Raw genomic sequence first — 22,665 nt, 5'->3', positions numbered from 1 at the left:
TAATAAGGAGCATTTAATTAATTATTTGTAGTGTAAAAGAGAATTATTTGTAAAATTTACGATACGAATTGAATACGGAATGAAATATTGAAGGTACAAAAAAAATTTTGTGTGAATTTGATTTCCTATGAAAAATATCTCGATCAATTTTTATGGCTTCTTTTCTTTCATCTTTCCGGTGGGATTTGAATTCAAAAGTGATGAAGTAGATTTTTTTTAAGTAATCGGATAAAATATTGTTTGTAAAGAATTTAAATTGAAGTTACATATTAAGTATTGAAGATGTGGAAAAATTAAACTTTTTAAAAGTCCTTACAGTATAATTTTAAATTTATTATTCTGACTTGATAAGAAAAACTGTAAATAAATTTCCCCAATAAAATATTTACTTCACTCTAAGTACAAGCATGCAAAGATTACAGGTTAGGATTTAACTTGGAATATTAACACCCCAGTGAATGCATAAAAATGTCTAAATATTTTAAGATGGGATTTGCACACTTAACTTTGTTGTTTTAACACACTTGGATTTAAAGTGATATTCTTTGTTTACTTTTTTAATTTCTTAGTTTATTATATCAGTAAAATTTATTTAAATTTTTGCGGATCAAATAAAAACTCAGAAACCTGTGCGAATATTTTTCACAACATCTTAATAAAGTAACAAATGTCTATTTTACATTGTACAAAAAAGACTGGTATTCATAACTACTGTTAAAAAAAAAAATTATTTTTCATTAATAAATATTTGCATTTACTTATTGAAAAATTATAATATGGCCACTCGTTTCTTTATCGCAAAATTGTGCAAAATATTTTATTGACTTTACTTGAGTATGATCTGAGTAGATAAGGCTTTTAGCACTCGTGTATTAATACTAATTAGCCCACACGCTTCGCTCGTTGCGCTAACTCACTCATAGCTGAATGCTCTATCCACTCAGTTACGTATTCTAGGAAGGTGCGTATTCTCAGGTACGTAGATCCTAGGAAGCTTCCTTGATGATTTTTATGATAGTGTGTGTGTGTGTGTGTGTGTGTGTGTGTGTGTGTGTGTGTGTGTGTGTGTGTGTAGATGAATGTAAACCTCTCATAACTTTTGAACGGCTTTTACTGATCGATTCCAAAAACTAATCAGATCTAAACATCAAAAAACCACGTCGATCACCGCCGGGCCGATCAAAATCGGTTGATTCATTCGTGAGTTATCGTTAACGAAAAAAAGTTATTTTTTCGAATCACTCCAAAATTTTTGATCTGATCAATTTGTGTTTAAAAGTAAATCGCAGGATTAAAAAAACTGCGTCCAATGCTGCCGACCACGTAAAAATCGGTTTATTCATTCATAAGTAAATAATTTCAGTTTGAAAATTTAAAGAATCGTATTTTTTTATTAAACTTCTATTAGACTCTGAGCTCGTAGAGCTCAAAAATATGGAACAGCTAACTTTTTGAGTCAAAGATAACACATAAATTACATTTTTGAACTTGAAGAGCTTAAAAACGTCATAAGTGCAATTTTAAACGCTTAGGTATGGAATTAGCGGGAAATTGCAGGGATGGAATTGAGTTTCAACAGTTTTTCTACACTGTAAAAAAAGCGGTGTTAAAATGGACTCATTACACTACATAACACCGGTGTAGCGGTGCTCTTTTGCGGTGTTAAAAATCCGGTGTTAAACCGGTGTAATACCGGTGTAATAGCAGAATATTTAATATTTATCAAAATGAGACAAGTAAAATTTATTAAAGAATTTTCAATTTATAAAATTACGCAGCAATCGATTTAATGAATGTTATACAACAAGTTAAATAATATTTACAATATTAAATGTTTAGGAACAATATAATAATTATTTTTATCGTAACCATGATGTTTCTCACAATATAATGGATATTTTAAACATGATAAATTAATAATTTGATAACTTTGCTTTTTTTTTTAATTTTTAAATTGTAATTTTTGTAAATTTTTAAATTGTCCCAAAAACGCCCTAAAATTGACCAAAAAATTTTTCATCCATTAATTTCGGGACAAGTCTACAGCTGTAAAAAAAAAGTTATCTCTATGAAAATCATTTAAAAAACGTTCAAAATGGTCGTAAAATTGTTCTAAAAATGTTTCAAATTTGTTGTAAAAACACTCTAAAACTGTCCAAGAAATGTTCCAAAATTGTCTCAAAAATATCCGAAAAATGTCTCAAAAGTATTCAAAATTTGTTCTCAAATAATTAAAAAAATGTTTTAAGATTATTTAAAAAAGGTTCCACATAAGATTTAAGAAGAAAATTTCAACTAAATTGCTTCAAATAAATTGCATTGATTCTAAAATTATCTTAGAAGTATTCCGAAATCTTAAAAAAAATACTTAAAAGTTATGAAATAATTACTAAAATGCACTATTTTACAGTTTTCGATTATTACATAATGTTCTAAAATTGTCCATTAATAATGGTGTTAAAGTAACACGGATCGAAAATTTACATCGAGAGAATTTCACACCATTATTTCACACTACACGGCTGTGTAAAGTGCTCCGGGTCCATTTTTACATCAAAATTTTTTAGTGTATTTATTTTAATTATAAATTTTTATCTACTTAATATTTTATTATTTTAAACTTTCTAAATAAAATATTAATTTTTTTTGATTAGTTATTGCACGCCTCATAGCGCGAAGCGCGTTAGGTTGTGCTTTATACTAGACTCGTCAAGGTCAAGCAATTTTGTGATCTTTAAATGCCTCTATCACAACCATATTACACTTATACAATGATATAAGTAGATGTACACCGAAAAAACACTTAAATTCAACCATTTTTTACTTTCTAAAATCATTTCATGTTGCTATTTTGAAAAAAAAAACGTTTTGAAAAAAATTTTACGTGGGCGTCAGGATGTCACCCCATTTTGGATGTATCAACGATTACTCCCGAACAAATTGATATTTCTAGACCGGACCTTTTTTATTAGTTTAAGAATTCGATGAACTGGGTCCGTACTTCATATCAGTGGCCTAGTTTACGTATTTTTTTTTTTTAATTGAATTTTTATTAAAATTCACTACGATACAACCGTACGAAGCCAAATTAACTTTCCTTATTTGTCACGTGAAAACTATGGCGCCACTTGATCAAACTAGATTTTTTTAAACTGCGTGCGAATATGACAAGAAAAAGGGGTGCCGATATTTAAAAAAAAATAAAAAATACTCTGTAAGAAATTACTTAACTATAATTTTTTTTTTTTAAATCAATTACACAATTAATTTTTTTCTTAATAACATGTAGGACAGAGAATATTCAAATTTTGGACAAAATACTGAGATGCTTTTTGACCAAGTAATTTTTGAACAAAAAATCATTAAACTTGGCAGGAGTATGTTTATAATAGTCCTTCGTAAATTGATTCTTCTATTTTTAAATTTAATCATTGAAAAAAAATAACAAAATGATAAATAAATAGGTAGAGTTCGCGCGTAAAACTGCCTTATCTCCGGGCCCATCACATATTCAAGTAAATAAACTTTACTATAAAGAAATTACTCATAAACTTACAACCAACATAATCTTTGAGATTGATTTAATTTTTTGGTTAATCTTTACTTTAGTTTAGATTACTTATAAGACAGAATTATTAAAATGCAACTAGGTTTGAATATAAAACTAATTATCAACAAAAAATTTCATTTACTATAGTAAATAAACTATAGTTTAATTTTTTTGAACAGTGTTGGGAGTATTGACAGTCAACCTGATAATCTTCAGTGCATTTTATGTGTTTCAAATAAACAATCCGATATATTCAATTGGCATTTGTTATCACTAGTCCAAACTGAATTACCGACAACAGACTGTATTACATGCTCTTAAGAAATGAATGAGCGTTATGAGGCGTGCACTTTTGGATTTTCCAAACTTTTTTTTAATTATTAAACATAAAAACTTTAATTATAAAAATTGTGTTAGTTAAAATATTATCAACACCGGAAAATTTATAACACCGGTTTAACACCGAAAAAAAAATATTTACACCGCGAACGGTGTTACTGCTACACCGATTTCGGTGTTGAATTTAATACCGGAATTTTTAACACCGTACACCGCATAGACTCACACCGGTTTTTTTTTACAGTGTAATTTTTGTTAACAAAAAATCGAACAAAAAAATAAAATTTAAAATCATTTTTCCCAATCAAATGTTTCCAATGGAACATAACTTCATGTTTTTATTCGATCATATCTTTTCGAACGGTTCGATTGCCAGTTCCAGTGACTGCCCTCTCCCCTGTGGAGTTTATCGACGTTCGAATTAACGAAATTTAATTTCCAAAAAGTTATTTGGTATTAAACCTACACCAGTACTGGATACTGTGTACTCGGCACTCAACAGCCATAAACCGGGTACAGCAGAGAGACTATCTGGCGATGTTAATCGGATTTGTCACCTACTGTTAAACTACCTTGGTAGATGTTTGCACATGTAATCGGGTACGCATATCACACACATTAACTTGAAACTCATATCGAATGAAGAGGTAGAGCTCAAAGATGACCATAATGGATAATAGGCATCAAGTTAACTTGGGATGCGAAGTAATCCTCTAAATGGAATCCTTTGATCATCGAGCATCTTGCATTTGATTATCTTATAATGCCATTGCAATTACGATTACAATAATTAAACCTAAGTCTGTCTATTGGGCTTATCATCCAGTCAAGTTGACTCTCTGGTCTTTGCTGCTGTGTATTGTGTACTGTGGTTGTATACAAGACTAAGACATGTGTTTTCAATGGACACACACCATCTTGTCACTAAGTTATTCCGGTATCCAGGTTATCTTGACCTGTATCTCTAGTTCTACTTTGTCTTACCTTTACTGTACATATCTACTTATATTTCTCGGCACCCTCTATATCACACGATATACCTTATACATATACCTTACCCTACCATACCATACCCTATACCGCACAATACTTGTCATAATAATAACCATACAACAAAAGTACATCATCAATCATACTCATATACATACTACTTTTTTAGTCTATAATCATAAGTATGCTAAACATAAATCATCCGTCCAATTGCAAAGCACGCTACAATTGATGATCAAATTATAAATTTATTTCAATATAAATAATACTAAATTTTGGTATAACTTTAAACTTAAATACGAGTTTAAGTTTAATGTATTACTAGTACTCTATATTTTCAAGTTATAAGGATTTATTAACTCCTTCAAGAACATTATTGAGTACATTTAATCAACCTCTGTTTGGTCTTAAATAAATACTTGCATACTAATAAAATCTTAAGTTGATTAAATTGAAAAATTGTCCTTGATCTGAATGAATTTTTTTACTTAATTCAAAATAATTAAATTTTTCAAAATGATCTTTGTGGTTTAAGACTTTTTCTCTTGAACCACATTTTATATGTCATCAGTTTAACATTGTAACAAAGTTTTCTTATAATAAAACATATTTATTTGGTACAATGATATTTTTTTATGGTACTAAAATTACCAGATAGTAATTTTTACGACTTTTCTTAACAAATTAAAAAAAAAATTATTAAAACGGTTGACCCTACAGGCCATCCCTGCAACTTTCCGCTAATTTTAAATGCAAAACGTTCCAAATTTAACCTGTTGGGACGTTTTTGAGCTCTTCAAAGTCAAAAGTTTAGTTTGTATTTAATAAAAAACTTTTTTCAAAATATTTGAGCTACAATAATTTTTGGACAAATCATCCAATTTAAGAACACTTGGCGGCATTTAGCGTGGTTAAGAGAGCTTTCTTAAAATGCTCAGAGAGAAATCTGTTCTGATAAATTGAAAAATTATATTAAAAAATCATGTTCTATTGTTATATTTTTTTTTTTCTAATTACTAAAAATTAGATATCTCTCGAAAAAATCAATCGATTTTGATGCAGCTTGCAACAATCGACGCAGTTTTTGAAGCGTAACAAAAAAAATTTGGGACAAATAAATTGATTTGACTTAAATTTTTCAAGTTATTTTGAAAAAAACCTTTTTCGGGATTTCTCTCGACAACGATATCTCTCAATTGAATCAATTGATTCTGTTGCAGTTCACGGCAATCGACGTCATTTTTCGAATAGAAGAGTTGATTAGATCATAGAAAAAATCATTTTTCGAAAATTAAAACAACTCGAATTTTTGAGGTTTTCTCAGAATCTACTATGTTAATTCGGTTTTAATTCCCAGAAAATCTAAGTTTAAAGAGGCCTTTTCAGATGCCTTAAACCGCTTTTCGATCGGATACTTCGTTACAAAGTTATAAGATGTTTACATGTTTACACACACACGTTTCCGATATGTTTTCAGTACTAGTTTATTTATAAAATAAAACAAAAAATTTTTAGATGTCTTTTTATTCCAGTACCATATTTTTTGGCGAAAATATATCAAGTCATCTTCACTTATTTCTTTAAATATTTCAACTATAGTTTTTTCTCAATACTTTTTTTTCTTTATTTATGTGTTTAAATTATAAAAAAGTAAAAGTATCATTAAAATCGCTGTGCTTGATATTTTTTTTTTTTTATAAAAAACGTATAACCATTGGACTGAATTCTCATCAATTGATGTACCCTAGAAAATACGATCTACAATATTTCATTCAATTCAATTTTAATAATAAATATATACAACTATTGTAGACTCACGTAATACCTAATGGTTTTTAAAATATTACTCAGCAAAATTTAAAGCTTCAATCTCAATATTATTAATTTATATTTTCAATAGACCTTTGTAATAAAAAAAAAGAAATAATTTTTAATGATTGTTTTCTTCCTTTTTACTTAAATCAATCTTGATTAATAACAAAAAATGTATTATATCAATACAAAAGCGCTTCAACGAATGATTCGTTATCTCGTTCTTATCTGTAAATAAAAATTTATCAGAAAACGTTAATAAATTTATCAAATATAACCAAATTAAATCTAAATAAATCTTAAAGCATCAGCGATGGTAAGAAATAAAATGGAAATGGATAAAATCAAGCCAGCGACCCTTTGATTGCCGAGAAAAGATCGATAGATATACATATGTCTTCTCTCTCCAGCAGAAGTGAGCTTCAATGCTGTTCCATCTGCGTTTTTCCTGGAGGGTGTTCATCTCTTATCCATCTTCTGCAGAGTAACGGAGGTCCTACATCAGATTGTGTTGAGCAAAACCTCATATAACTATAATGGTATACGCGTGTCTGTTGTATTGGCTCGTGGAAGTGTAGAGACGATCTGACGATACAATGTACGTCAATGTCGACACCACTACACCAACGATGACGAGGACGATGAAGGTAACACGGCAACATAACGACGTCTGGTGTGGAAAGTCGCAGGGGTAAAAAGAGGGTAAACGGGCAGACATGCGCGTTTGAGCCCAGCCGACCCTCGGCAGGGGTGTTCAGCAGTCTAGATCTTCTAGGGGATCAAGGAGGCGAGGGTGTCCACTGTTATTCATATTGTTAATACATACAAGGTTAAATGTGTCCGTGTATGTACACAAAAGCGGATTTTCCGTGTAGTCGAACGCCTGCGCGGGTTTAATCGACGATCAGCTGTGAACAGGCTCGAAGAAGAAGAGAAGCCTCAGTGGCGCCGCGCAACCCGTCGGCACCGATTCTTATTTATGGGTTTTCATTTATTTATTTACACAATAATAATTACCTCGGTGCCTCTTTGCACTGTGTTTTAATAGTTGTACATTTAAAATCAAAGTAATTATGTCATCGTGATAAAAATGACACCATCAGCAGCTTCTGTATGATAAACAGTTACTTCAGTATAACTAGGAGAGTAGTAACAGCACTTGCCGCAGCAGTGGTGATGGTCGTTACAAAGTGACTCGGGGTTGTTGGAGTTTTTAAATACGAATAAAAAAGGTCACATGCGTTTAGTGGGTGTACGATTACCATGAAACCAAGGGGTCTTGTGTTGAGGAAACAGTCTCGTCGAATTATTATCGAGTCATCTGGCTCCTCAGCATTATCATCATCATCATCATCAAGTACTAAAGAGGAGAACGAAGACGCAGCGATGTTTAAAGAGCGTCGCTTACGCGTCACTTGTTATATCTGAATTATTTTTATTTAGTATTAAATACATATTTCTTCATCAGTGATTTTATTTTCTTGAGTTATTTTTGCGTGTCGCTCCTGAATTGTAAGAAAATAAATAAATATTAGTTATTTTTATTTAATTTAAAATAACTAACTCGATAAAGTAATTGACGAATTAATAAATAATTAATTTAAATGAAATAATAAAATAAAATATAAAAATTTTAAAAATTACCAAGAAGATAATGAGTGAATAGTGTCCACTGCCTGGGAGCGTATGCTGCGCATACCCCAACAACCCACGTGAAAAATAAAATGGCAACCCATGAAAAGAGTACTCCGTGTGTTTTGACACTGGTGTTGTTATTGTTTGCGAGTGATGTACTGCATTGCGCAGCACGCTCGTACGACGACACCAGACGACTGGGCTCCTCCGGAGATGATAATAATGATGGCTCGATGATCCAAGTACTGCCAATGCACGGGCCCAGCGCTGATAATCATGATCTTCCTCAGGATTTGGGAAAACCGTATCCTGGGAAGAGCTTCGGACCCATGGGACCCATCGATCGCACTTTCCTCGACGAATCGCTTCGCAACCTAGAGAGCGGTGACGACGGTGGTATTGTCGGTGGTGATAATGCTAATTCTAATCAAAATTCAAATGGGAATGCTAATGTTGGTGGGCACGCCAAGAAGCGAGAGTACAAAGTATTTAGCGTTGAGTTTCATCGAGTTGAAACACCGTTCATTATTGGGATCTGGATATTCTTCGCCAGCCTTGCTAAGATTGGTGAGTGATCATCTGGATAAGTCTTGAGAAGTTTACGCTCTTGCTCTCTGTCTTTTATTTTATTTTATTTTATTTATGTTGTACTTTAATTTATGATTAGACGTTTACATTCTCTGCAATTACAAAAGTAATAACTCATCGCTCATAAGACTCAAGGGGCTGAAGCACTTGAAGTTTAATCGAGCTCGTGATGGCTGTTATTAGTTACGATAGATATAGTTGCAAAACAAGATTAAGTCTATAGCCCACTACTGAATAAACCGTAAAGCGTTTTATTATCTATCTCTAGAGCTGCTTTTTGAAAAATTTAACTCCTGTTGAGGCTTCTTGTCTGTTTTTAAATCAACAAATAAAACCGCACCCTGAATCTTGTGGCGTGTAAAAGGTCAAGACCTGGTTGCTGCTTTTATTTACACTCCGTCTCTGTATTAGTCTAGCCTTGACTGTCGGCACGAATTGCTGCATATTCATGAAAACAATGTGCCACAGCAATACTTTATCAACTTTCAAGTAGATTCTTATTCATATATACGTCTTCTTTTTCTTTATCGTATAATTTACATCCCTGAAACATGATTTTACTTAATATAAATATAAATGTAATAAAAAAAATAATAAAAAATATTTTTACCTTTTTTGTTTACGAATAGGTTTTCACATGGCACCTAAATTCAGCAAGATGTTTCCCGAATCCTGTCTACTTATTGTCGTGGGAGTTGTTATTGGTGTCCTGCTGTTCCATGCAAGCAGCGTACATGTATCACCACTTACACCGGATACATTCTTCCTCTATATGCTTCCTCCTATAATACTTGATGCTGGTTATTTTATGCCCAACCGATTGTTCTTCGACCACTTGGGAACCATCTTGTTATTTGCTGTTATTGGAACTATATTCAATACTCTGTCGATAGGTAAGGAAACAAATTTAATGTAATATATTTAAAATTTATTCGTAATCGAGAATTTGTCATCACCAGAACTTATTTTATTTGAAATATTGCCGTTTAGTTTATAGCACCGGTATTTCACAACAGACACAGCGAAATTGAATATAAAAATATGTTTTGAAATCTAAATTATATATGTCAGTCTTTTCAGGATTTCTAGGCTTTACAAAAAATCGTTCTCTGTAATGCTATTGTTGCGAAATGCAGAATGCATGCTCATTTTAATTCAACTATTTTTTCTATTTTCTGTTATCACCTTACTTATTCATTTTTATATCTATTTTCTGTGTAAACATGTCCTTGATGTTTTTGTTTTCATCGTGCGAACGAGCAGAAACAAGATTGGATCTAAATTCAATTTACTTTTTACATTGTTCGTGGTTTTACGTTTATATTTATAAAATTTTTTTATTATCGATATAATAATAGAAAAAAATAATAATTGTTTTATTCTTTTCTTTTGAAATTGTATTTTTTTTTTGCTCCACACACTTACTGCTTGGTTTAATGTGTTTCCCTACGACTTTACAGCTGAAACCAAATTCAACAGATATATTGATCGTGCTTCACCAACATCAGCTTTATAATTTATTTACCTTTGAAGTTAATTTAAAGTTACGAAAGCTTTGTTGGTAAAATACGGAAAAAAAAAGACAGGAAACATTTAATGTCACGAGTCAGGAGTATGATACTTATTATTTTGTTTTTTGTTCAACATCTATTTAAAAGTAAATTTTAAAATCCAAATGCTCAGCGTAATCCCCGTGTCAAAGAAAATTTCAAAATAATTGCTGACATTTTAAATTATGCATTCTTGTTTTTAAATATTCATGGGTTAACAAACGTTTTTTTTTTCTTCTCTGTTTTTAAATTTAGGTGCAACACTCTGGGTTTTAGGAAAGAGTGGTCTTTTTGGTTTTACAACACCACTTCTCGACATGTTCCTTTTTTCTGCACTAATAAGCGCCGTTGATCCAGTCGCAGTGCTTGCTGTCTTTGAAGAAATTCACGTCAATGAAATTCTTTACATCGTTGTCTTTGGAGAAAGCTTATTAAATGATGCTGTCACTGTTGTAAGTACTAGAAATATTATTATTATTATTATTATTATTATTATTATTATTATTATTATTATCTCATTATTATCTCATTATCTAGTACATCACCTCAACATGAACATATCCAAAACATCAAATGACAATAGTACCCGATTATATTCCTCAAGTAAGTTATTAATGTGACCTACTTACTGAAGAACCAATTCACAATTTGCAAATCATCTATTCACTGTATATGCTACTGACGTAGACAGACATCAAAGACATACCGAATTGTAAACTTTGTATCATACTCATATATTTACATCATTAAAACTAATATTATTGTTATGTGTTTCAAATAAGAACTAGGTTATGTTCTAATACCTTTTAATTGACAGGTGTTAGATTATTTATCAATATTGGGTTGTATCTTCTTAAAAATACTACATGGTCTATACTGTTTTATATATTTACAATATATTGTACCTTCAATTCGAAATTATTAAGAAATTTGTAAAAAATATCATCTTCTTTTACGGTAAAACTAGATGTCAATCGCTTCCCTAAGCTTAAGTTGAAACTTGTTTTTTTTTTTTTTAGTAAAACAATTTTTAACTTTACATCAGCGTTTACTCCTAATTTCGTTCTCGTGGATTTTTTTAAATAATTATAAATTTTGATTTGCGATAATAAATGGTGACAATATTATCAAGATGTCTTAAACTTAAAAAATATTAAATTAGTCAAAAATTATTATTTTCTTAATTAACATAAATTTAGTCTTCTTTTATAATAAAATTTATTAAATTCCTAACAATATTTTACAAATAATGGAATTGACAGCATCATGGTACGGACAACTCTGTTCTTATATAGAAAATTAAAAAAATATTTCTATTAAAATTCAAACAGTAAATTTCATTTATAAGATGAATTTAAAAATTTTCAATGGTTAACTAACAATATCTTGATCATAAAAAATAAAAATTTGAATAAAACAAATCAATAGAATTAATTTATCGAGTGAATTTAAAATAAATTTTTGATTAAAGAATATATTTTATTGGTGATTAATACAACACAGCAGGATTAATAAATTATACTTTTACAAAAAGTTTGTTCTCTGCCTGTGTAATATTAAAGAAGATATTTTCATCTTCTACATCTCCGCTTCTCATTAAGAATTAAAAAATTTATTGGTACTACATAATTAAAAATAATTTGAAAAACCGCCCGAGTTTCTTGAGGTGTTTAAACTGAATTCATTAAATAAAAATCAATCAATGCATAAATTTTAAAATAATCGATAAATATTTTAAGTCGCATCGTATATAAATGTTATTATTATTCCAGGTGTTGTACCATATGTTTGAAACATACAGCGAAATGGGTCCATCAAGAATAACATACATGGATCTACTATCAGGACTAGGATCGTTTTTAGTAGTAGCCATCGGCGGAACAATAATTGGTGTAATATGGGGCTTAGCTACCGGGTTCGTAACACGTTTTACCAATCAAGTACGCGTGATCGAGCCCATCTTTATCTTCGTCATGGCCTATCTGGCTTACCTTAATGCTGAGATATTTCACATGTCTGGAATCCTCGCGTGAGTATATACAAATAACTTGTCAACACTTTAATACATGTTTTGTATATGTATATATCCACGTACATAAAAGCTCATCCACCATATTATCTTTATTTACATGCACATGCACATATACAACAATGAGGATTCGAGGGCTATAGGCCATCGATCGTAGATAATAAGTAACTGGATAAAAATTCAATCAACAGTATAGTATAACATGTGTTATTTTTACCCTTTTTCAGCATTACTTTCTGCGGTATAACCATGAAGAACTACGTTGAAGCTAATATCTCCCACAAATCTCACACCACTGTCAAATACACTATGAAGATGCTGTCAAGTAGCTCTGAGACAATTATATTTATGTTTCTGGGTGTTGCGACAGTAAATAACAGGCATGATTGGAATACGTGGTTTGTCGTTATGACTATTGTACTGTGTTCAGTCTATCGGATTGTCGGTGAGTCGTGAACAAACATACTCCTCTATAAATAATTATATTTATTCAGTGTGCGTGAAATGGTACCTACTACTCGCCATTAAATTATATAATCCATTATTTAGACGTTTATTGATTTTCGGACGACCGAATTTCATTTCATTTTATTCTATTATTATTTTTATTTAATATTATTTTCGCGATTCTTCACAGGCGTAATGGTACTCACGGCAGTGGCTAATCGATTCCGGCTGCATAAACTGGACAAGGTAGAAAAGTTCGTGATGTCGTACGGAGGGTTGCGTGGGGCCGTGGCATTCGCCTTGGTTCTTCTCATCGACCCGAAACACGTGCCTCTGCAGCCAATGTTTGTAACAACAACTATCGCCGTAATTTATTTCACTGTTTTCATTCAGGTTAATAAACAGATTTAAACTTTATAACGGACTAAAACAGTCAAATATTTAAATACAGTAGTTAGTATAGCAGAATATCGCACAATTGGTCACTGAACCAAACACTGTTAAGTGGTTATTGTTCTATCGATTTAATTGGCGATAACTGAAAGGCTATTGATATCGGCTATTTTAACTTTATTGCTTTTTTTTTAGGGTATAACAATTAAGCCATTGGTAAAAATATTAAATGTTAAAAGAGCTGAGAGACGGAAACCGACCATGAATGAAAGGATACATGAGAGAGTAAGTTACTCTATTAAATCTTGATATTTATTTGATTGCTATGCGATTTATAATCAATTAATTTAATAAAATTCGTTACATTTTAGATTATGGATCATATAATGGCTGGTGTCGAGGACATTCTCGGAAAACACGGAAATTATCATTTAAGGGATAAGTAGGTCATCCAGTAATAATTAAATTAATTTGTTAACTATTTTCGGGTTTGTTGTTTAATACATATATGTATGTATGTATATATTAACTTTTAATTGTCACAGATTCAAAAGGTTCGATAATAAATTTATACGTCCGTACTTGGTGCGAAATCATTACGGTGCTGAGCCAAAAATATTGGAAACATATTCTAAGCTCGCGATGAAAGATGCAATGGATTACATAAGAAGAAATGCCTCAACAATTGGAAATATAAGCGGGACTGAGAGCATGTCGGCGATATTCCGAAACTACAGCAATCCTGGACAATTTAATTCAAGGTGGGCAGTCCAGAAGAAATTGAAAATAAGTCAACACCGTGTGACACCGTTATTAGCTAAGGGAAGTACATGTTCCAGTAATTTTCCTTTTGTTCATTCAAGTCCAAGTTGCAGTCAACTCGAGGCTGGGTGGAACATTGACCTGCAGGAACTCGAGTACTACCCCTCAAAGAAAGACTTGACAGACGCTAAGATCCATCACTTGCTTGCTGAAGAACTCTGCAAGCCGTACAAACGGGTAAGCTTGTCGACTGGGGTAAATTTATTTATATTTATTTTATCAGTCTTGTCTCATTTATGGAACTTTGTTCTTATTACTATACTATACTATACTATACTATGTTCTTATTCTTAACTTATATCTTATTATTTTTTGACATATCTGAACTTCCAACTGTCTAACTATGTGTTTATTTGTTTTATCTGTGTCATTGGTACGTTATGTGTAAGACTATTCCTTCATTTATATTGAACACATTCGGCTAGACTTACGTGTTTCAGCATCGCCGACTGAGCTATAGTCGTCACGCAGTTAACGATCGTGATTTATCAACACAAGTCAATTATAAAATGCACATGAACATTCGTCGGATGATGGGTGAGCACAAACACCGACACAAACGCAGTAAAAAAATACTCAAGGTAAGCTTGTTCCATAGGATTCCTTATTAATTATTTTATTTTTATTATAAACATCACAGTTATTGTTATTGTTTATATAATATACAATTTTACTATATTTATATTTATATACAAGCTGTTAAGTACTAACTCTAGTAATTTATTAACAACACATGGAACAAAGATGTTCGTTATCATTATCACATAACACATTATGGTTTTATTTATTATTAAAGCTTGTCACTGTAATTTACACCCTCGTATTATATTACTGTCTTAACTATCAACTTTAGTAATTCATTATGGACCTTTTTACTATCTAAGATTCGGGCTATTTTATTTTATTTTATTACTAAAACAGAGTAATACAAAAGATAACGAAAAATTTTGTTTCATGCTCCGTAAAAAATATTTTTCTCACTGTTATTTTTATAAATTTATTGGCGTTTATACAGGACGGTAGTAAGCAAAATCACGTGAGTTTTCCTGAGCTTCAGCAACAAAATGGTTCAACCAAGCTTTTTTCTCCAGGTATTTATACGATGTATAAAAAAAGTGATGATCCTTATTAATCATCACTTTTATTACAATCCTTGATTCCCGGCTTTTTTTTCTTTTTTTTTTTTTTTTATTCCTCCTCTTTTTTGTTTGTTCTTTTTATCTAATTATTTCAGATTATATAGATGGTGATTTGTACAAACTTGAAGACGAAGAAGAAGATAAACCAACACGTGATCCAGACTGGGATTCAGCGATTACTTTTACAGCTCGAACTTCAGGTAATAACCTGTTTAGTAACAACCGCGATACACGATCCGATAATAAAAAATTTTATTAGTTGTATACACGTAATAAATATCAAACGAGCTTCCGCTGGTAATAGTAAATGGTATTGGATTCTGTGTAGATTCTAATCAATACGGTGAGGGTTCACGATGTGATAATGGCCATAGTGATGATGATACTGATGACGATGACAACACAGAATGCGGGATGATGCGACGACATCGTGGTGAATCTGAAGGTTTATATTATTTATTATCTATTAATTTAATATCACGGATCTACTCACCGTAAAAGTTATTTATTATTGTAATTTTAGGTGAGTCATTTCGAGTAACAACACCAACGGCCACTGAAACAATGTTACCATGGAAACGCGAGGACGATTATGAAGATTCTGCAAGGCCGGTTAAGCAAAATGAATTTCCGGCTTGGTGTTCTAACAAAGAATACCTGGCTTACAGCTCACCGTCAGCGACATTTCTGGGTGGAATTGAGCAACCAAAAGTACAATCCGTTATTGGTCTCTTTCGTAAAGATAGCGGTGGAAGTCCAGACCTCGCGGGTTACCGGGATCTGGATGAGAGTGATGAATTCGCGGGGATGGGTTTTACAAATGGAACTTTTTCACCGAGAACTTCAGGTAATAACTTAGATATATATATTTTTAGTATTATTTACGTTTATTTTCTGTGGAAGATAAACGTTAAACTTTGTATTATAGTAATAAAGTAGATCAATGGCTTAAATAAAGAGAAAAATATAAAAAAAAAAAAAAAGGTTACAAAAAGGAAAAAATAATTTGGCCTTGTAGATAAATTGAGTAAAGTTAAACGACGAGGATCAATGATGGAGCTAAGTTCTGCAGAGTCAATACACAAAGAAAAAGTAAATAACAATGGCTCGCATTCGTTGCCAGAGTACTGGAACTCACAAAGGTTACGTCTACAACAATCCCAAACAACTTTTCCATGTTCAACGGCAAATGCTCCGAGTTTATCGACAGCACTTATATCCTCGTCTACAGAATCGTCCGAGGATTATGAAGAGGATTGACCGTGGATAGAACTGACGTCTTCTTCCTACGAGGAACGTCCACACCGAGAAAGTGACCTTTGTTCGGTTCTGTCGGGATTATTCCGCCGGCCGAGTGCTCCTGTCTAAATAAAATTAAATTAATAAAACAAAATAAACAACAACAAACAAACAAACAAACCAAAAAAAAAAATAAAAAAAGACAAAGCCACACAGATGAATATTTTTTCACATTGCGGACTCGCGGGAACTTTTAAAACACTGCTGACTAAAAAATAAATATAAATAAAAAAAAAAATGAAAAATAACTAATAAAAAGGAGAAAAAATCAAGTAACTCGATGCAGTAAACGTTTAATGAGAATTTACTTAATTTAATTAACGCCGTAATTAAACGAGGTTTTTTTTAAACTTTGAATAATATAAAATAAAACGCGAATAACTTTTATTTTGCATTGGAATTGTAAAAAGAACTAATTAATTAACAAATGGAATTTTATTTAATGATATTAAATTTAATTATCGAGCGAAGTATATGGATTTTAAGTTTTAATAAAAGTTTGTCAGTTTGTATAATAATAATTTTAAAATAATGACGCTGTGGACCGCTTTGACATGGGTGCCTTCTATACAAACACGCTGTTTGATTAATGAAGTTCACTATTAGGACAATGATGGCAACGACTGTAACTAAATGATAATACTCGATAAAATAAAAGTAGGTAATGCTGAATAAGTTGATGGAAAGAAGCTAAATTTGCTCTGAGAGCACAGAATGAAAATGACCGAAAGCCATATCATACAATTAAAAAAAAAAAAAAAAAAAAAAAAAAAAAAAAATGGTGTAACATTTATTAGACTTGGATCAATAAATAATAAGGCTTCGGTTTGAATTTTCTAATACCTCTCACATCGCCCGGATAACGTCAGTTATATTTTTAGTCAATTTTAGGATTAAATAAGTGTATCACTCAATGGTACAATTAAGACAAACATTGAATAATAAAAAGAGTACAACAAGTTGGTTAATTTTCCTGGGTAAATTAGTAGGAAATTTAAAGCAGCCAATTTGATGAAAAAGATTTAAAAACGAATTGTGTAATAATTGTAATTATTTATTGTTTATTGTCAACGACGGTGTCTCGTGTGGGAGCGGTCGTGTGTGACTGAGTGAACGGATTTAAATTGTAGATAATATAAATAAATTAAAATTGAAAATGATAAGTTAAAATAATAAAAAAGTAAATAGTGAAATTTAGACTACACCATCAGTGACTAGAATCTGCTGGAGATATCTTTACGCTGTTGATTTGTTAAATAAATGTTTTATTTCATAATTATTATCAAATTTTTTTTATCATTACATCCCATTGTTTTTAATTATTACTTGCACATACGACATATATTTAACTGAAAATATTGTGATTAAAATACTTTTTCACAGAAAATTATTTTAATTTTTATCCAACTTTTATACAGCTTTAACTTCCTGAAAGTATTTAAAAACAAATCTAATATATATATTTATATTAACTAAGTTGATAAATAGCAATAAAAATCATATTACAAACAATGTATAATCAGCGAGTGTGATCATACATTTGAATTAATAAAATTAAATTAACAATTGACTCATATATTGCTGTGATGGTCTTTTATATTTATCACTTGTTCATCAAGCTGAATCATTTTTACTAACTAATTCATTGGGCTCGTTCAAGTTTACTAAGCTTTTGCCAGATCTTGTACTAAAAACTAAAAGTGACTAATCTCAGGTCAGCCCAGCTAAGAACTTAGTAAACTTGAACGAGCCCATTAATATTCACAAATTATCAACGTATAAGTAAAAATTGATCGTTGATTAAAATTTAAAATTTTATTACTTTCTGCAGCAGCTGGTGATTTAGATTCATTGAGTCATTTAATTTTATATTATTTCTACCAGGTCACAATTGATAAAGCGAAATATTCTTCGTCTAAAAAACTAAAATTAATTTTCAACTTCACCGTGCTATTAATGATACTATAAAAATTAATTTCAGTTATACTAACAATTTCTTTAGAACCATCTGGTCTTTTCTTCACCCGCAGTTCGTTCGAAAAACTCTCACTATTTTCCTATAAAATATAAATATCCATTTTACAAAAGTATCATTCTATTTATTTCAGCGACAATTACCTTCAGGCGTGTTGAGTCTCAGGTGTTAACAATATTGAGCAATTCCAGCGATTGCAGATTATCAACCGGAAATTTTTTTGTTTTTTATTTAAACAAATATTTCTTTCATTTATAAATAACTAGAAACCAATGAAAATCGCCAATCAATCACGAACTAAAATAATACTATTATTGCAAGCAGCAACGAGACTAATCCATTAATTAATTCAATAAGATCTCTGAATTGGAAATAAAGTTCGCTTGAATCTCGTAATCACTTGTCTACTTGACGTGGATTTAACCTAGAATAATTAATAACCAATACGATGAAGCTCTCTGTGCCTTCAAATTCGCTCTAATAGTCGCTATTATTGATGTTAATGAGACATGCGGGCTTCTAAAAGAACATCTACAATAATTCAATTTAATTTAATTATTTCTTCATTGATTAACTATGAAAATAAATTCATTTGATTTCATTGATTTCAAGTGAGGTATATTTTATCTGTAAATTTTTTTTTGCGTCTTTTAATCTTCAAATTTATTTAATTTTAATTATTCTATAAAATATAAATTAACAACAACTATCAGATGCATTATTCGGGCATTAAATGGTGTTGCATATTAATATCACTAGATGGCTTAAATTTCTCGTTTTTTTTTTCTTCTCACAAAAGCTTATTTTGCATTTGATGCTTATAAAAGTCCCAAAATCTGCTCGGTAACAACGCGCCTGAAATCTGAAGCATTAAAATGGGACTATACTGGCACATAACTTAATTATATCAACTTAAATTTTTTTAAGTGATTTTGGTACTATTGAAATTTTTCTCACGGTTTAACTTAACAGTTTACAAATATTTTTCAATTTTTCATTATGTAAACTAATATAAAAATATAGAAGAAATAATTGAAAAAAAAAAGCCATTCGGCATCCGAAATGGAAGTAGATTTATTTTTATTTCATTTCTGTGGACAAAACAACTGCAAAAGTAAAATTTCTTAAAAATTATCCTAAGATGGATATTTTTTGATTTAGAAAAAAATGTAAACACATAAATTGAAGCTTAATTTCTCAGCTTTTAGATGCATTTTACAGAAATTGAATATCTCGACGCGTTCAAAAATTATTCGAAGGAGAAGTAGTCGGAGTATAAAATTTTCATACTCTCAAAATTTTAAAATGCTGTAATTTCTAAACTAATTGACCAATTGAGCTCATATTTGAACTTGACCTTTGTAATCGTCTATAAAAAAGTATGTTGAGTTTCATTAGGATCCCTTAAGAATTGTTGACGCTATCGTCGTGATAAGCCGCGTTATATCGTATATATATAAACTTTGGAACCATAGGTTTTTTCTGTCTTAGCTTGTCGAGTTAAGTCGAAATATAGCAAAATTTTTGAAAAGTTACATCATATGGACAAATACAATAGTTAGATTTTTATGAAGTCTACTAAAAAGCGAGTAATACCTGTTGTTTTCCATGAAAATATAAATGATAAATAAAATATTACGACATTAATGTATATTACACTGGATAGTTGCAATTTAAAGCGTTTGTTATTATTATTTTATTGAGAACGTAAAGAAAATAGCCGAGTAAAATAAAAATACTAATATTCTTTTATTGTTTGTACGCATATTTTTTGTTAGCCTATAAATTTAAATTTTTATGTAGAGCGTATAATAGTTAATTTACGTTTCCACTTAACTTTAATGTTGCAGTATTTTATGATAATTTTTATTAGTTACGTGACGACGTCAATATCGCAGATTATAAATAGAAGAAATGCTCAATTAGTTAAGTGGATTACTGTAATTTATTGCACGAGAATGAAAAAATTCCGTGATAAAAATATATTTTTCATTATTTATATTTGATCAATTGAGGTCATTCTTCAATTAATAATATAAATTGTTTTTTATCAATTTTAAAACAAAATACTTGAATATATTTTCGTCCTTTGATAACTAGTCTCAAGTTCACATCTAATTCAAATGATAATTTATTATGAATTATAGACAAACATCAGTTTATATCCGGTGATTATGACTATGTTGTACTTGTTGATCAAGTTGTATCATAATTATCAAATACGTCGTAGTTACGCCAGCCATCTAATTAAATTTAAATCACAATTATATTAGTAAAATTTTTCCTCATAGTATATATAGATTTTAGAAACCTCAATAATTTCATTGAATTACTTTATAAAACAACTTGTGGTTCAGTTTCAACGCATCGTGAAATTTTATTTCTACAGGCTCTTGAAGTTGGTGCAGAGAAATACTTTTCAACTTGAAAAAAAAAAAAAAAAATAATTAATTTTATATTATTGATGTACAACATTAGTTAATTAAAATGATACTTACCATTTCTTTGAAACCATCTAGTCGTTTCAAAGCCCACGACTCATGCAAAATTTTCACTTTTTTATTTGCCTTCAATTATAAAATTTCAATTTATTAATTAAATATTAAAATTTGTTAATTTATCGTTACGTTACCTCTTCGCATACTGTGTGACAATTATCAATAAAAAAAAGTAATAGTAACATTCGCATTAAAATCCAACTAACATTAATCAAAATTGGCCAAGAAAAAGCTTTGTTCATCATGGAATTCATAAATAAATACAAATTGAAAATTGAATGTGAAAATTGAAGCAATAACACTGTGATAAATGGTAACGCGAATATCTCGTTTGACATTTTTATTTGATTTCTGAGGTCCAGATCAAGTTTATCAAATTTTCGTAATTTTTCATCTATCTCACGTGGCTTAAACCTAAAATTTTTGATGATTTGATATTAACTATAATAAATTTTCTGTACACGTTTTTTGTATACTTAATGACAGCTTACCTTATTTTAATTATTTCCATTGAAGAATCTTCATCAGCATATACTTCAGGCAGGTAACCAATGTTTTTGTTGAGAAGACAAAAATGTCTTCCTAAAATTTTTACAAAATATATATGTACCATTGCGTAATTCAGCGGTATAACTCGTGGATAATTGAATATAATCCAAACAGGAAAATCGTAGTCTTTAATTTCACCGTAACAAATTATCAAATCGGTTGTTACAGTAATTATGAATAATATGTTCAAAGATAATACAAAAATAAACATTTCTCGCAGTATGTCATCATAAATTTTCGTCATATTAATTTTCATTATCACTGACGTACTTTCTAAAGTTTTTAGAAACAATTTTAAGATACCTTGTACTTGATTAAAACGGGTTATTGAATAAATCCAAATCATTGATATTGCAATGTACTCCAACATAAGACTGACTAAGTCAACAATAACGGCAAGGATTGTTTCTCGTGGACGTATAAATGATGATCGCGACAACATAACATTCATCACATTTTTACTGTATCCTAATGTGAGGATCACGGTGTAAATAGTTGCACTTTTAGATCTTTTTAATATTCCAGGTTTGTAGTAAACGTACGGGATGAAACCAAGAATTTTAAAGTAATAAAATAATAACTTTAATATTATTTTACTGCTTATATTCATGATTTATTGAATTTTCTGTTTGTATTTGAACTCGCTTTTCAACTGCTGCAGAAATTTGCAATAACTCTCATCAGTTATGCGACATCGATTTTGAATTAAAAACCTTTTATCATATTGCATTATTAATATTCAATTAAACTAAGTGTTTTTGCCGCAGTTTACTATATTAATCAAAGGAAATGAAAAATAATTTCTTAAAAATTAATTTCCCGTGCAAAAAAAAATTTGTTTCGTTATGAATTTCATTGTGAATTTGATAATGAAATTCAGATTTTGAAACAAATATGAGTTTGATAATGAATTAGCTATAAAAATCCTCTAATTTTCTATTGCAGCTGAATCTAACAGCTAACCAACAGCTGAAATCTAATAATTTAATGGGTTATTTTTAAAAACTTACTTGTCACTTTAAACAAGTGATAAGTACATTATAAAAATCG

The 22,665-nt window shown here is 30.2% G+C and overlaps 2 protein-coding genes across 7 annotated transcripts; one reads left to right on the top strand and one right to left on the bottom strand.

Moving 5' to 3' along the window:
* The first annotated feature begins 7,583 nt into the window (after positions 1-7,583).
* Positions 7,584-17,869, top strand: LOC123262657 (probable Na(+)/H(+) antiporter nhx-9). 6 transcript variants are annotated; one of them, XM_044724972.1, is made up of 16 exons: positions 7,606-8,893; positions 9,544-9,807; positions 10,720-10,916; positions 12,237-12,493; positions 12,721-12,938; positions 13,131-13,333; positions 13,529-13,618; positions 13,705-13,775; positions 13,879-14,094; positions 14,197-14,332; positions 14,596-14,736; positions 15,171-15,246; positions 15,390-15,494; positions 15,623-15,739; positions 15,818-16,141; positions 16,313-17,869. In XM_044724972.1, exons 1-16 carry the CDS (start codon positions 8,416-8,418, stop codon positions 16,552-16,554), a joined length of 3,135 nt encoding a protein of 1,044 aa, XP_044580907.1. In that variant the 5' UTR covers positions 7,606-8,415; the 3' UTR covers positions 16,555-17,869. The 6 variants fall into 6 exon arrangements, with proteins under 6 accessions (XP_044580908.1, XP_044580905.1, XP_044580904.1 ...); XM_044724971.1 differs by having other exon boundaries at positions 14,581-14,736; XM_044724973.1 differs by lacking the exon at positions 16,313-17,869 and adding an exon at positions 16,223-16,259 and having other exon boundaries at positions 7,584-8,893; positions 13,879-14,332; positions 14,581-14,736.
* Positions 17,870-20,320: 2,451 nt separating this feature from the next.
* On the bottom strand, positions 20,321-22,363 carry LOC123263792. Its single transcript, XM_044726762.1, has 5 exons — positions 21,558-22,363; positions 21,201-21,480; positions 21,067-21,135; positions 20,902-20,991; positions 20,321-20,811 (listed from the first exon to the last, which is right to left on the bottom strand). The coding sequence occupies exons 1-5, from the start codon at positions 22,223-22,225 to the stop codon at positions 20,728-20,730; spliced, it is 1,191 nt and encodes a 396-aa protein (XP_044582697.1). The 5' UTR covers positions 22,226-22,363; the 3' UTR covers positions 20,321-20,727.
* Between the last annotated feature and the right edge of the window lie 302 nt (positions 22,364-22,665).

The sequence above is a fragment of the Cotesia glomerata genome, linkage group LG4, assembly GCF_020080835.1.
Source record: "Cotesia glomerata isolate CgM1 linkage group LG4, MPM_Cglom_v2.3, whole genome shotgun sequence".
NCBI classification, from domain to species: Eukaryota; Metazoa; Arthropoda; class Insecta; order Hymenoptera; family Braconidae; genus Cotesia; species Cotesia glomerata.
This window is presented reverse-complemented; position numbering and strand designations above follow the sequence as displayed.